General features: G+C 39.0%; 1 protein-coding gene across 3 annotated transcripts in view; it reads right to left on the bottom strand.

Annotated features, from left to right (window-relative positions):
- Nucleotides 1–10,997, bottom strand: part of LOC141488316 (RNA-binding region-containing protein 3-like) — a 38,108-nt gene extending 27,111 nt beyond the window's left edge. The window contains exons 1-2 of one of the 3 annotated variants that reach the window (XM_074188302.1): nucleotides 10,708–10,997; nucleotides 1,158–1,205 (exon numbers count right to left, since the gene is read on the bottom strand). In XM_074188302.1, the coding sequence (XP_074044403.1) occupies nucleotides 1,158–1,205; nucleotides 10,708–10,722 (63 nt within the window). In that variant the 5' untranslated portion in view covers nucleotides 10,723–10,997. Of the gene's footprint in view, nucleotides 1–1,157; nucleotides 1,206–3,126; nucleotides 3,378–10,707 lie in introns of those variants that run through there. The other 2 variants (XM_074188301.1, XM_074188300.1) reach the window with 2 other exon arrangements.
- Between the last annotated feature and the right edge of the window lie 4,115 nt (nucleotides 10,998–15,112).

The raw sequence follows: 15,112 nt of genomic DNA, 5'->3' as shown, positions 1-15,112 counted from the left end.
AAATTTACAATAATGAATTGTTTTATGTGGCTGCTTTGTCAAGAATTATTTACATATTTAGTTTGTATTTTTAATGACAGAACAAGAAAATACTATCAATTATACATCAAGAAATACTTATTAGGCAACTATATGGGTTGGCTAGAATTGCTACTACCAAATTCATTACCTGAAGCACAATAACTTTATATCATACCTATTACTAATCCTTTTACAACATCCTGGTCTCTCAAAATCTCTCATTTAATCCAAGGCTAGGCTCAAGAGTACCTTCTAGAGGAGTTCTTTTCCAATACTGTCAGTTATTTATAAGTTTTCAAAAACACTTTTATGTATAGTTTACTTATTCTTAGTTCTGTCCATGCTGTAACTCCCCAACAGACATTTAACTGCTTGAAAGCAGGAATAGTTGCTGATTTTTTCCTTGGATCTCTAATGCTTAGTACAGTACCTAAAACCTAAACTATATACTTAATAGTGGCATATATCACAGGAGTATAAGTCACATATACAAGTATAAGGCTTAACTTTAGTTCAAATTTTGGCTTATATTCAATCAACCCCTCAATAAAGAGGTAAGACCTCCTATACTGGCAATATGAATCATCACAAACAGATCTAGCATACAAGTGCAGGATCACATAGCCTTCTGAGAGAAAGAAAAGGCAGTGAAAGATATCCTAATTTGTTCTTTTTCCTTTCTTGATCTGGAGTCTCACAGCACACAAGCAAAGTTTAGTAATTTTTTTTTGTTCAACTTAAATATTGAACTAATTTTTGTACTTCAGATAGAGTAATTATTTGAAAAAGTTTACTATTCGGAAAGTCTCTGGCCATTTTTTTGCCCTTAAAGAGGATAAAAGAGGGAAAGAATGAAAAGGGTAGCAGAAAGAAGGTCAAGAGTATATGTCTGGGGGTGGCTAGGTGTCGCAGTGGATAGAGCACCTGCCCTGGAGTCAGGAGTACCTGAGTACAAATTGCTTCTCAGACACTTAATAATTACCTAGCTCTGTGGCCTTGGGCAAGCCACTTAATCCCATTTGCCATGCAAAAAAAAAAAAAAAACCACACCTAAAAAAAGAGTATTTGTCAAAAGGCCTCAGTCCATTAGTTTGAACTGGATAAGATAAAATGTTGGTGCTAAGAATATCACTTACCTTTATGGCTGCTTTTTCATTAGGGAAAGTTGCGAAAGCAGTATGTTTCTGGGGAAAAAAAGATTGAAATTTGTTAAGGCATAGAGTAACAGCAGCTCTGCTACCTATTTGACTGTGGGCAAGTCATTAACTTTTGGTGATCCCTAATTTTACCCTTAATTGAAAAACAGGCATTGAACTAAGAACTAAAAGAGATCTAAAAAAGTTCTCTAAAAAAAATCTTACACAGGAAAGGAAAATAACCTAAATAATTTGTCATCCAGATAACCTCCCATAACCTAAGATAACTAAGTACCTCCTGAGTCAGGCCAAACCATTTTGGTATAAATTAGTTAAGTTTCTTATTACACTGAGTTGATAACAAACCTGCTTAAAACATTTTATCTGTTTTCTCATCAGTTTATTTAAATGATAGAAATCTATTTATTAAATAGCAGAAAATCACTTCTAAAGAATTTCAATCCTATACCTCACAAATATGAATACTCTTTATATATACATACATGAAACATATATCTATCATATATAAATGTATACATATAATATGAAAAAGATATAAAATGAAAATTACTTCATATGACTTCAGAAATTACTGTGACCAAAAATTTCATCACTAAAACACTGACCACCAGGTGATAAGTCTCTCCAAATTTTAGGTAGAATGGTTCTCATTTAATGAATGGTTATCACAGAACACATGATAGGAAACCTTTCTGGTGGGATAAGAACTGCAAATTTACTCTTTTTTTCTTTTTAGATAGGCCAGTATATCCTTTAAATTGGCATGCCTAATGCTAAACCCTGGCATCAGAGTAGGACTTCAGTGTAAGTTATATAGAAGCAATCTTTTAACTTTGATTTATATTGATATTGGTATATATTGATTCCTATACTGCTACCTCACTTGTAAAAAAATTATTGTCTTTGCTAGCAATTGTAATAATTAAATCATGTTTCTAATAAAACTGAAAATGGCTAAAACACCCTTTCTTTATCCCAAAATAAATCAACTAAGTTTCTTTCTTTCTTCCTTTTTGGTAAGGAAAATGAGGTTAAGTGGCTTTCCCAAGGCCGCACATCTAGGTAATTATTAAGAGACTGAGGCCACATTTGAACTCAGGTACTGACTCCAAGGGCAGGTGTTTTATCCACTGCATCACCTAGCTTAAAAAGTCTAGAATCAAGTCACCCAGTATTTCTGCCAGACGGATTAGCAATGAAATCAGTAATTAATATTGCCTAGCTCACGATTATCAATAAGACCTTGACTTCTTTTAAGAAGGAAACGCCGAGGAGCATTTCACTGGATTATGAGAGCTACAAGTTGGAAGTCAGAGCTCTTTCCTTCGTCCGACAGATGGGAGGGCCAGACTGACCTGCCTACGGTTCTCCTAAGTAAACCAAGGTTCTTCCTAGTCCCAATAACAAGGTCAAGGCTAAGACCCGGATTACAGCTTCCGTTGCCCACAGTGAAGTTCAAATGAGACAAGGTGTGTGAAATGCCATGGAACCCAGCAACCTACGTCTCGGACCCCCAAATCGGGGCCCTTTCCACTTCACCTTTGGCGTTTTGGGTCTCCAAAATGTCTAATTCACAAAGCCTAGAGGTTGTCAGGGGTGATGAAGCGATGGAGACGTAAAAATAAACTGCTTCATCAGGGCGTGTTTGGAGCGGCAGAGCCGGTTGGGGCGGGGACCCCGGTGCGGCCTGACTTCTAAGGAACGCATTTCCACATCAGACCCTCCGGGAGCTTCAGCCCTTATTGCCTTTTTGCTTTTTTACATTTAATTGCTTATTATATACGAGTTCCGTGTACTTTGTCATTCATTCATTCCCGCCCTCTTCAGCCACGCGGACGCCAGGCAGCCGGGGCCGAGGCTCCGGGCCGCCGGGGGAATTCATCCGGGGCCGGGCCCGGGCCTCCCGGCGCTGCGGGGCTCGGGGCGGCCCGCGCCGGCCCTTCCTTACCAGGCGGCCCTGGTCCGACAACACCCGCACGGCCTGGGCGCCGAAGTGCTTCAGGAGATGCTCCTTCTCCTCGGCCGTCAGCTCGGCCGGCAAGTGCCGCACCAGGAGCGTTCTGCCGAGCCGCGGCGGGGGCGGCGGGGAGGAGGCCGGGCAGCCCCGCGGCGCCGGGATCAGCTCGGGCGCCGCCATGTCCCCCCGGGCGGAGCCGGAGGCCGGAGAGGACGCGCTCGGAGGGCGGCGCCCGGGCTGCGAGCGGAAGTGCGGCCTCGGCTAAGCCCGCGAGACTTGCAGCGTCTTCTCGCGACATGCTGGCGCCGGCGCCCCGCGTCACAGCACGTTCTGGGCTTCCGAAACTGGGGGGAGGGGAGCGAGCGGGCGGCTCTCATTAAGAAGGGGCGGGCGACCCTCCCGGGGGCGGGGCTGGCTCTTCTTACACCCGCAACGTTATTGGTTCTTTCCTGCCCCGGAAGCACTTCTAATAGCCCCCCCCCCTCCCGTGTGCCTTTAATGGGTCTGGAAGTTTAAAGATTTTGTACTCTTCATTTTGCATATTAGGCCCCAAAAAAGTATATCTACTTTGAGTGTCCCTATCATCAGAATACATTCAATAAAGTGACTTTCTAAACATTCAAATAAACATTCAAAATAAATAAATTAAATTAATATAAATAAATTAATTATAATTATAAAAAATATAATAATATAAATAATAATTATAATCATAATTAATTATAAATAATTAAATAAATATAAATTAATAAATAAATGAACATTCAAAAAGCAATCAAGTTCCCCCAGCATCTAGAGTATTCCTTGACATACAAAAAAAAAACCCAAACCAAACTTCTTTACAAATATGTTTCATAATTCAACTAGAAGGTCTGTCCTCCTGGTGGCACTAACTTCCACTCTGCAGACCTACATCCATTTGTTTAATTACTGGGAAAAATGGTATATTAGAAGGCACTTGGCTAGCCTGCTATATTATAAACACCTCCTTTGGCTAGAAGATTATTCTAAGAATTCTCACGTGGGGGGGGGGGGTGGGCAGAGCCAAGATGGGGACAGGAGAGGACCTTCTCTCAGTTGTTCTGGAGCAAAATTTATAAACTAAGGACTCTAACTACATTTTCAAGAGACAGAACCCACAGAGGGATCCAGTGAGGCAATTCTCCAACCCAAGGTAACCTGGAAAGGAGCAGAAAGGCTGTGCTCCACGGGGTCGGAGGAGTGGCCCACCAGAGGGGTGGCCCGCTGTGGCTCACAGCAGTTGGAGGGGGCAGTTTCCTGATCTACACTGCGGGGAGTACCAAGCAAAACTTGGGGAAACAGCGGGAACCTCTGCCAGAGCAATCGCATGAAGCCCAGCCCTCAGGGCACACAGCAAGCAGCATGGCCAAGGGAGCCCAGAGCCAGGAAACAGAAGCAGGTGGAGCCGGGAAGCAGGAGCCCCCAGGGCACCAGCTCATTGAGCCAAAGGAGAGGAGTAAGAGAGAGACTGCCGAGCTCTGTCCTCTGACCCTGGAACAGGACTCTGGGGCTCTGACCACATTCAGATCCTGATCACAGTCTAGGCCCCCCCATAGAACAGCAGGGCCCTCCCCACCTCATCCCCATAGCAGAGGGGGGCGCTTATGGCCATTCACGAACCAGGAGGGAGGACAGAGCCTCACACACTGATATCCTTGTGGGGGGGTGTCCCAAAAGCTCAGGAAACACCCCGAAACCAGGCTCAGGCTGGGAAAATGAGTAAGCAGAGAAAAAAGACGAACATGATTGAGAGATAATTTGCCTGTGACCCCAAGAAGGATCAAAATACTCAGTCTGAAGATGAGGAAGTACAAGCTCCTGCATCTAAAGAGTCCAAGAAAAACAGAAATTGGGCTCAGGCCATGACAGAGCTCAAAAAAGAATTTGAAAATCAAGTGAGGGAGGTAGAGGGAAAATTGAGAAAAGAAATGAGAGAGATGCAGGAAAAACATGAAAAATGAAGTCAGCAGCTTAGTCAAGGAGATCCAAAAGAATGCTGAAGAAAATAACATGTTAAAAACCAGCATAGGTCAAATGGATAAAACAGTTCAGAAAGTTACTGAGGAGAAGAATGCTTTAAAAAGCAGAATTGGCCAGATGGAAAAAAGAGATAACAAAGCTCTCTGAGGAAAACAAATCCTCCAGACAAAGAAAAGAACTCAGGGAGATTGCTGATTTTACTAGAAATCAGGGCTCAATACTTCAAAGCCAAAAGAAAGAAAAATTAGAAGAAAATGTGAAACACCTCATTGAAAAAAACAACTGATATGGAAAACAGACTTAGGAAAGATAATTCAAAAATTATTGGAATACCTGAAAGTCATGACCAGGAAAAGAGCCTTGACATCATTTTCAAAGAATTATTACAGGAAAATTGCCCTATATCCTAGAAGCAGAGGGCAAAATAGAAATGGAGAGAATCCACGAATCTCCCCAAGAAAGAGATCCAAAAAAAAAAAAACCCAACCCCCCAGGAAGATTCTAACCAAATTCCAGAACTCCCAAGTCAAAGAGAAAATATTACAAGCAGCCAGAAGGACACAACTCAAATATCATGGAACTGTAATTAGTATCACACAGAACTTAGCAGCAACTACATTAAACGCTTGTAGGGCTTGGAATATAATATTCTGGAAGGCAAAAGAGCTTAGAATGCAACCGAGAATCAACTACCCAGCAAAACTGAATGTCCTCTTCCAGGAGAAAAGATGTACTTTCAATGAACCAGGGGAATTTCAAATGTTCCTGTTGGAATGGCCAGAGCTGAATAGCAGGTTTGATCTTCAAATACAGGACTCAGGTGAAGCATAGAGAGTGGAGGAGAAGAGGAAAATATGAGGGACTTAATGATGATGGACTACATGTATTCCTGTATAGAAAAATGATACTGATAATACTCATATGAACCTTCTCATTTAAGAGAGCAGGTAGAAGGAGCTTTTATAGATAAAGCGTAGGAGAAAACTGAACTTGAAGATATATTGTGGTATAAAAATGGAGTCAATAGATAAAAGGGAAATGTAATGGGAGAAAGAAAAAGGAGAGCAGGAATAGGCTAAGATATTTCATAAAATAAGATTTTTCTTTATTACAATGAGCTATTGCAATGATATGGAAGGGGGGAAGGCAAGGGGGAATGAGGGAATCTTTGCCTTCATCAGAGGTGGCTAGGAGAGGAAACAGCATATGTACTCAATGGGGTATAAACATCTGGAGTAAGAAGGAGAGAAGGGGGATGGGGGAAAGGGGGGGGGGTATGAGTGATGGAGGAGAGGATGGACCATGAGGGGAGAGTGGTCAGATATAACACATTTTCTTTTTTACTTCTTGCAAGGGTCTGGGATTGGATGTCCGGGACCATAGGTCCAGGTGGATGCTGGCTAAGGGGTGGTATGTAGGTTTGGGACCTCTTGGCCCCAGGGCTGGTGATCTGTCTGCTGTGCCACTCAACTACCCTACAGCAGACAGAGTGAAAGGAGAGAGAAAATATAGTTCATGGAAGTAGAGAAGTATGAATGGAAGGAGTTGTGATCAGCAATGGCAACAGTGGAAAAATATGGAAGTAACTTTTGTGATGGACTTATCCTAAAGAATATGATCCACCCACGACAGAGCTGATGGTGTTGGAACACAGACTGAAGAACATATTTTTTTATTATTATTATTTTATGGGGTATGTTGTAGGGCAAATGGGACTGGGTGGCCTGCCTGGGGCCCGCACAGCTGGGTGAATATTGAGTGTCTGAGGCTGGATTTGGACCTGGGTGCTCCTGGCTCAAGGGTCACTGATATGTCTGCCACCCAGCTGCCATTATTATTATTATTATTATTTTATTTTATTTTGGATCTTTTTTTTTTTTGGTTTTTGTAGGGCTATGGGGTTGGGGTGGCTTGCATGGGGTCACACAGCTGGGTGATTGTTGGGTGTCTGGGGCCAGATTTGGGCTTGGGTGCTCCTGGCTTCAGGACCAGTGCTCCATCCACTGTGCCACCTGGCCATACCTACAATTATTATTATTATTATTATTATTATTATTTTTATTATTACTAGTATTATTAATTTTAATTTTTTTCTTTCCCCTTTACTTTATCGCTTATGTGGGTCTATATTTTCTTTGGGGGAGGGGGTATTATGTTTACTCTTAAACAAGAATATTTCAGTAATGTATAAAAAGGCATTATTTGTACAAAATAAGAATAAATAAATGGGAAAAAGAAGAATTCTTACATAACAATTAGCCAGAGACTGTCACAAAAAAAAAATCACAATTTATTATTATTATTTTCTTTCCCATGTTTCTTAGGTGCTTTTACTTCAAAACAAACCACCACAACTTTGAGAGTATAAATATAAACATATATATATATACACACACACATTACCACAAAAATTCCAATTTATATATATATATAGAGAGAGAGAGAGTCACATTCTTATGCAAACAATTCTTTATAATAAACCTGTTTAATTATTAGCCATGTTTGAAATACAAATTATTATGTTTCAGAATTCATTCAACTCATTAGAATATCTCTAAATTTAACAAGATAGTAATAAGTGTAACACATTAAGAACTAGATTTCACAAAACAATCTTTCCATTATTACATTTATACCTGGACCTATAGTTCTAGAGCAAGGTCTGATACATCATTTAAAACTTTCAGGGAACTCAGAAGGTCTTTGATACCTTCCCTCATTATTCCTACAAAACAATCAATCATTAACTCCAGGTTTGACCACAATACAGTAAAATAGTTTATATTTCCAAAAGTAGATCACTTATTTGATAACACTCTTCAACATTTTATTCATTGATAAATCATCTAGTTAGGATTACATAATTTTTAATTTCCTATTCATTTTCCAAAGCCCCACATATTTACACAACATTATTAGAAAGTGCAGTTACACTATTCTTCTGAATCTGCATTTAACATGGGGGAAGAAATCTGCAATTTTACTTCTTTAAAATTTAAACATTAAATCCTTAACCTGCATGAAAACATAAAGTTTTCATGCTGACATCTTATTCTCTTAAAGAAAAACAAAACAACAGGTTTTCTTAAAGTTAACCTTATAATTAAGTATCTTTTACACATAAACCTTTTCTAAATTTGGGCTTTATAAGCTTATTTATCTCTTCTTCCAAATACACTATTTTCAAAACAAAGAAAATAAGATTCTCCATGGTTTTGAGCCTTGTACATATGATAATTTCAAAAGCTCAGTGTACACTTTTTATCCATGATAGTGTTACATTTACATATATAATTTCTTCTTCTTAAATAACAGACCTCAATTCATTCAATGTTCATTATTGTAACACAATTTTAAATTCTCAAAAAAAGTTGTTTAAATCTGTTCTTATACAAAATTTACTAATTCTTTCCTATGTATTTCAGTTTCATGTAGTTTCCCTTTCCTTCCTAGAATTTTGCAAGACAGAAAAGTTCTTACCACCAATGATTGCTATAAATCCCTTTTTATGATTACAAGATTTTCTTTATACTTCTCTCAAATTCCAAAAGTCATATTCAAAATAACCTTAAATCGTTTTCTTTTTCAAAGCCAAAAAAAGTTACAAATTCTTTTTATCTTTATCCATGCAATTCTAACTTCTCAATGCTCTAACTTATAAGAGTTTTCCTTACTGACCAACATTTCTTAATATTAGAACATTTGATGTTCTGGGAATTAGAGATTCCCCTCAATTTGAGATATTAAAGTAATGTGTATATATATATATATATATATATATATATATATATATATATATATATATATAAATTCTGTAATTTACTATTTATCATTACTTGCTCACCCCAGATTTTTTCCAGATACATGAACCATACCCCAAACATATTTTAAATATGTGTTCCCCAATTCCCCTTGTTTAGTATTTCTAAAACTTGATTAACATAACTCACAGACTATCCTGACTGCCAGCCTTCACCAAGGCCATTCAGTCCTTATCTATTACAGCATTTCCATTAGTTCATTTTCCTCCTATGACTCTGGAGAAGCCATAAACCATTAAAAATAAAAAAAAACCCTTAATTGAATCTGAAATCACCTCCCAAGGCCCCCAAAATCCTCAAAAGCAATCCTTTTACTCATACAATATCAAACCTACTCAAATCTTTTGTCTACATTCTTTAACCAATTTCCACACTTAGCAAATGATTCAATTGTCTCTATGCCTTGATTCTCTTCCTAGTATTTTCAGAAGCTTGTACATTTCCCTTAATATTCTGTTCCACTATTATTTTTCATTAACTCTTTTTAACTGTAGTTAATACTGTTCTGAACTGACTATATAAACTGCAGACATGATTCCACTTTCCAGAAAACATTTTCCATTCAAAGCATTTAACATTTCAGACTTCTTGATTTTAACTGGTAAAACCTTTGAGAAGGCAAACAGCTACTTAAAAAAAAAACAGCCTAAATGGAGTATTACCAGCTTCCTTCTTCAGATAGAATAAACTACATAACTTTTGTCATAAGGAGGCAGGTTCAAAATCTTTCTTGGGGGCTCTTCTGTTCTTAGAGTCCTCGCCTTGTTCCATTACTCTCTGGAATAACTAACATTACCAGAATCTTGAAACTATAATGTTGCCCTATCATTCTGGTAAAAGATTGACTATTTAGTTTGCCTTTTCTGGCATTTCTATGTAACCAAATTATATACTTTAGAATTAACCTGACTCTCTTGACTCTCTGGGATTTACTTTTTCCAAAACCTATTTCCAATTAAAATAACATTTCTTTCTGTGACTTCATTATTTAACACATTTAGTAATTTTCATTGTCTCTTTCCTATCTCTAATTTCAAAATAAGGTCTCTTTTTCTTAAAAAATTCCCTTTTTGCTCCCATTTCTCTCCCAAGGTCAAGACATAACCCACCCCCCAAAAAAAGACCAGGCAAGCAGCCCAGAGAAAAGCAGCAGGAAGGGGGAGGAGGGCGAGGAGGAGAAAGCATTCTAGCAACACAGAATCGCAGTGAAAAAAGCAGAGAAGAGAAAAAGTCAGCAGCATTTTATCATTTTCTGTACTTTCCCCTGACATTTTAGTTCCTTATTCCAATTACTATGTTGATGTCCCAAGGGACTATCTCCTGGCACTTCAGGGAGGGGTCACAATAATTTACTCCTGCAGCAGTGCTTTAAATTTGACCCTCCCGTTTTTACAGCCTAATGCTGTCTCTTGGAATTTCTCCTAGGAAGATTTATTTACTTTGTTTATACCCCAGAGCTCTCAGCCTGCACTTCCAGATCCTTCACTTTTGCCCTTCAGCCTCTGTTTGGGCTATTGGAATCTGTCCCCACAGACGCAGACCGCCCGACAATTCTCGCAGACTCAACTGCCCGAATTGGCCCTTCAGCCTCGAACCTCTTAAGCATGGCAATTTAATTGCATGGGAGTATTTTCACTCTTGTCCTTTTTTCGGCCCTAAATGAACCCAACCTGAAGATCTGGATCCCTTATTGGAGGTGACAAAAGTAGGGTCAACCTAGAACCTGCTAGGCTTGTGTACACAAACTTACCGACTCTGGTGCCATCCTTGGATCTTTTGCTGTGCTGTCTCCTGGGAGTTTTGCCTCCAGAGGTCTTCTGGCTTTCTGTTTTTCTCAAGCTAGGTCTCTCTCTGGGTTCTTTCCCTCACTCCTCAAGGGATCTACCTGGGCACTAAATCACAAGCTGCTGATAACATTCCAGCATGGCATCTGCTTGTGCTTATGCCCAAGAAAGTCTCAGGGAGTGGGTTAAGATTCCCTGCCAATGCACCGTAAACTGTGTGGGATAAAAATCCACTTAAAAAAAGTTATTTTGGCTTTTCTAGAGAAAAGGGCACCCCCCAAGTCTCACAAAGGTAGTGAAGATCAAGTTGCTGCCCTGAGGTGTCAGTCAAGCAAGATTATATGGCCTAACACCATTCCCCCCTCCCTAGCTCCCTCTCTTCCAACCTGATTGGTTAAGGATTTCAGTGTTACAATTTTTACACATAAAATCTACCCAGCAACAAAGAGAAGAATAAAAGATTTTCATAAAATATTACCTCACCATCCAGATGGCAAGGGTATCAGCAGAAGATTTCTAATGACCTTCTGTTAATGTCTGAGTATGCAAGGTCTTCGTAGTTTAGCACTTATCAAATAAGAAAAGTCAGGCTACTGTTCTCACAGTCCATTATCAAATAGGTGGCTAAGACTGAAAGGTCTCTTCTCTGGAAGTATTTTCCACTATTTCCTTCCCTAACAGAATCAATGCAAGGTCTTCCTAGAAACGGTCCACTGTTTCACTCCCTAACAGAATTGAGAGGGTGTCTTACTGGGAATGCAAGGCCTCTCTCCCTCTTCTAAGAATAGTCTAAGGGTAATAGTCTGTCTTTCTTTTAATGATTTTTAACCCTGAGAGGACTTCACTAGGAATGTTAACTTAAGAGAGAATATTCCACTCATCAGGAAGGCGAGTTCAAATCCTGCCTCAGACCAAGTTGTTTATCCTCCAAGCCTGGGTTATTTTTGTTTGTTTTCCCCTTCTGTAAATGAGAAACTTGATAACTACTGAAGTCCCTTCTGCTCTTAAGTCTGAACCTGCAAGGTTCCTCAAGCAAAAATCATAGAAGGTACTTAGGTAGTATTGTGAGTAGAGTCAGAAAGGCTTCGATTCAAATGCTCAATCAACATTTATTAAGAAACATCTCCCATATCTAAAATGAACTTCCTACCTTTCAGTATTGTTTTTTTTTTTTTTTTTTGGCTAGGCAATGGGGTTAAGTGACTTGCCCAGGGTCACATAGCTAGGTAATTATTAAGTGTCTGAGGTCGAATTTGAACTGAGGTCCTCCTGACTCCAGGACTGGTGCACTATCTACTTTGCCACCTAGTGCCCCCCATTATTGTCTTTTCGAATAAATTTCATCTCTTCAAGACTAAAGCCAAGTCTCTGCCTTGAAAGCTTCCTTGTTCTCTACCCGCTAAAATGAAAATTCTTAGAACATTTTTCTGAAACTCTTTTTTTGTACATTTATCAAATTCCTATAATAATTTAATTTAATTCCATATATTAAAGTTACAGAGAAGCTGAAAATCCCAAAACTTTTAGTTTAAAAGGATCTTGGTTGCTGTCTAAAATTCCCCATATCTAAAATACTCAATTCTGCTCAAAGATCCTCAAGAAGTAGAAACTTACTACCTCTCCAGGCATCCCATTCCACATTTGTTGAGTTCTGCATAACTAGATGATTTTCTTGCTGTCAAATTAAATCAGTCCCTTTGCCACTTATATCCATTTTTCCGAGATTCTAATATCTTTGACCAGATAGAGTAAATATGATCACTCTTCAATATGAAACTCTTTTCACTACTTAAAGACAGCTATCTTGTTTCTACTCACCAAAATCTCTGCTTCAGGGTAAAAAATCCCTGTTTCCTTCTGTCAGGATCCCCAAGCTAGAGCACCCCTCTCTTTTTACTATTAGGAGATATCCCGTTTTCCAGAGCTAAGGCCTAGCAAGCGTAACAATAATACTTTGCCTTCACTTCTGGATGAACTCTGCCTAAGCAAAACACCAGAATTGTTTCTACATCAGCCCCAGGTGTTCCCTGAGCTCAGACAAACTTGCAGGAATTGCCTTCTTATCTTGAATCAAACTTGTCTTCTTGCTGTTAAGCCTCCTTGTCACAGTTAGAGTTCACTGGGAAGCCACTGCTGGTGTATTTAAGATTTGTGCTCAGGGCAGTTCGGTGATGTAATGAATAGAGAGAGCACCAGCCCTTGAGTGAGGAGGATCTGAGTTCAAATTCCACTTCAGACACTTAATAATTAACCTAGCTTTGTGACCTTGGACAAGTCACTAAATCCCATTGCAAAAAAAAAAATTGACATCTCTAGTGTCTGTCTTCTGGAAGAGGCTCCTGTACTTGTATCTAGTTTTTCTTCTCCGAAGGATTCAAGAAAGCTTTTTGCTTATGACTACTGTTGGCTATATGGTTTTCTTATTTCTTAGCATTAACTGTGGTTATGATAACCTGAATAAACTCTCATTTTTCAGAGTTAACTGTGTTGTGATAACCTGTTCTGAGCCCTTTGGTACTTTGGCAGTTGCATAACCTCTATGATTCTGGTCATTTTTTTTTTGAGTTGACACTTTAAAAGATTCTCCTATGATGTGGACTTAAGCATCTTCATTATATTGGTTTCCCTACTCTCAACATTCCAACTTATCAATGAATTTCCTAAAATCTAATACAACTCCCTGAAGGTAAGTGGTATAGTGGGTGGAACATTGGACCTGGAGTCAGGAAGAACAGAATTCAAAACTGGCCCTAGTCACCTACTGGATATGTTAACCCTGAATAAAACACTTAAACTAAATTTCATTGTACTTGATTCAGTTTCCACATCTGTAAAATAGAGATAATGGTTATACAGGGGAAAGATGAAGAGAACTGTAAATGTAGCTAAGAAAATTAGGTGGAGATGGAAATTGAATAAGACCTTACTCTTGAGATGTAAATGGACAAGAAAGAGTGAATTATGATTGTAACAGAACCATTGTAATTTTAAAAGCTGCTTGGGTGGAGAACCCCCCCCCCCCATTCTTGATGTACCATTGATTTATTGTTTAATGTGAAATTTGTATCCTGATCTCCTTAGGCTTTCCCTAATTCCTGGTCTAGTAAGAAAAAGGGAGTTTACGTTTTGACCACTGGATAAGAGGCAAGACATAAAAACCCACTCCAGCTCAGGGCCACAGTCTTTTCTACTGACCTGTGACCCAGCCAAATGTACTTAGTTGTTGCTTTTTTAATATCTCTCTCTCTCTCCCTAGCCCTTCCTATGTCTTGTAACCTTTTTAATAAATTTTTATTTCCACCCTTGCTTTCCCGAGTCTGAATAAGGATTCCTCATAGGCAGAACCGAACTCAAGTAGCCAGCGGCTATAATAGTGCCTACCTCCCATTGTTGTGAGGGGAAAAAAAGAATATTTGTAAAGCATTCTAAGGTAACCAAATGACTGCCAGTAATGTTATACTCTCAACTGACTACAATACCCTAGATATGATCTAACTAGTATACAATATAGAGGAATTATTATTGTTTCTCAGTTGCAGTCTGAGATTGTTTTTGAAACTGAGAGAGCATTTGCCTTTTTCTTATCTGGAGTTCGCTATGGCATAAATGATTGAGAGCTGGCCTAAAAAACCAACAAGAAGAGGGAGACTAAAGTCTGTCCTTGGGTACATAACAATTCTGTGATTCTGGAAGAGTCATGTAAATCTCCCAGTGCTCCAGGCAACCTTCTAAAAGAAAATGCCAACCTGTATTGGTAGGCAATTTCTTCATTCATCTGGGAATCACCTTTATGATTGAAATCACAGTCTAGTCCCTGCCCTTAATCTAGTGATACTTTTATCATTTTCCAGTATCTTATAAATAATACAGTTGTTCAGCAATGACATATTACAATTCTTTCTGTATATAGCCAAGGATGTAGTTCATCTAAGACAAGGAGACACTATATTCCCCTTTCAGCTTTAGAAACTCCCTCTTAGCCTTTTGTGTTCTTTGATGGACAGGAAGAGCAAAGGCCATGTCCCCATGGAAAATATAATCAAAATAAAAGTTGGACAGTTTGTAGTACCTGTTCTTCCTTCACTCAAGAAAGGTTCTATCCCTTCTTTGATATTTTTGTTCTTGTCATTATTTGTTTATTTTTTTCCCACTCTAGTGAACATACCTAATTCTTTCTGTCCTGGGGCATGGCCAGTCACATCTGGACCTTAGAGTTCTAGGGTTTGGTTAGATATAGTACTGCCTACTGTTAGCTCCCAGTTCCACTTAACCATTTTACATCAGATAGTTTTTACAAAGGGATATTTACTTTAAAAGGTTTAGCAAGAATAAAATACAAAATCTTTTTGCCCTTTTTTTGGGGGGGGGGAG

The sequence above is a fragment of the Macrotis lagotis genome, chromosome 5, assembly GCF_037893015.1.
Source record: "Macrotis lagotis isolate mMagLag1 chromosome 5, bilby.v1.9.chrom.fasta, whole genome shotgun sequence".
NCBI lineage: Eukaryota > Metazoa > Chordata > Mammalia > Peramelemorphia > Peramelidae > Macrotis > Macrotis lagotis.
The sequence above is the reverse complement of the archived record's forward strand: the minus strand, read 5'-3'. Positions and strand labels throughout refer to the sequence as shown.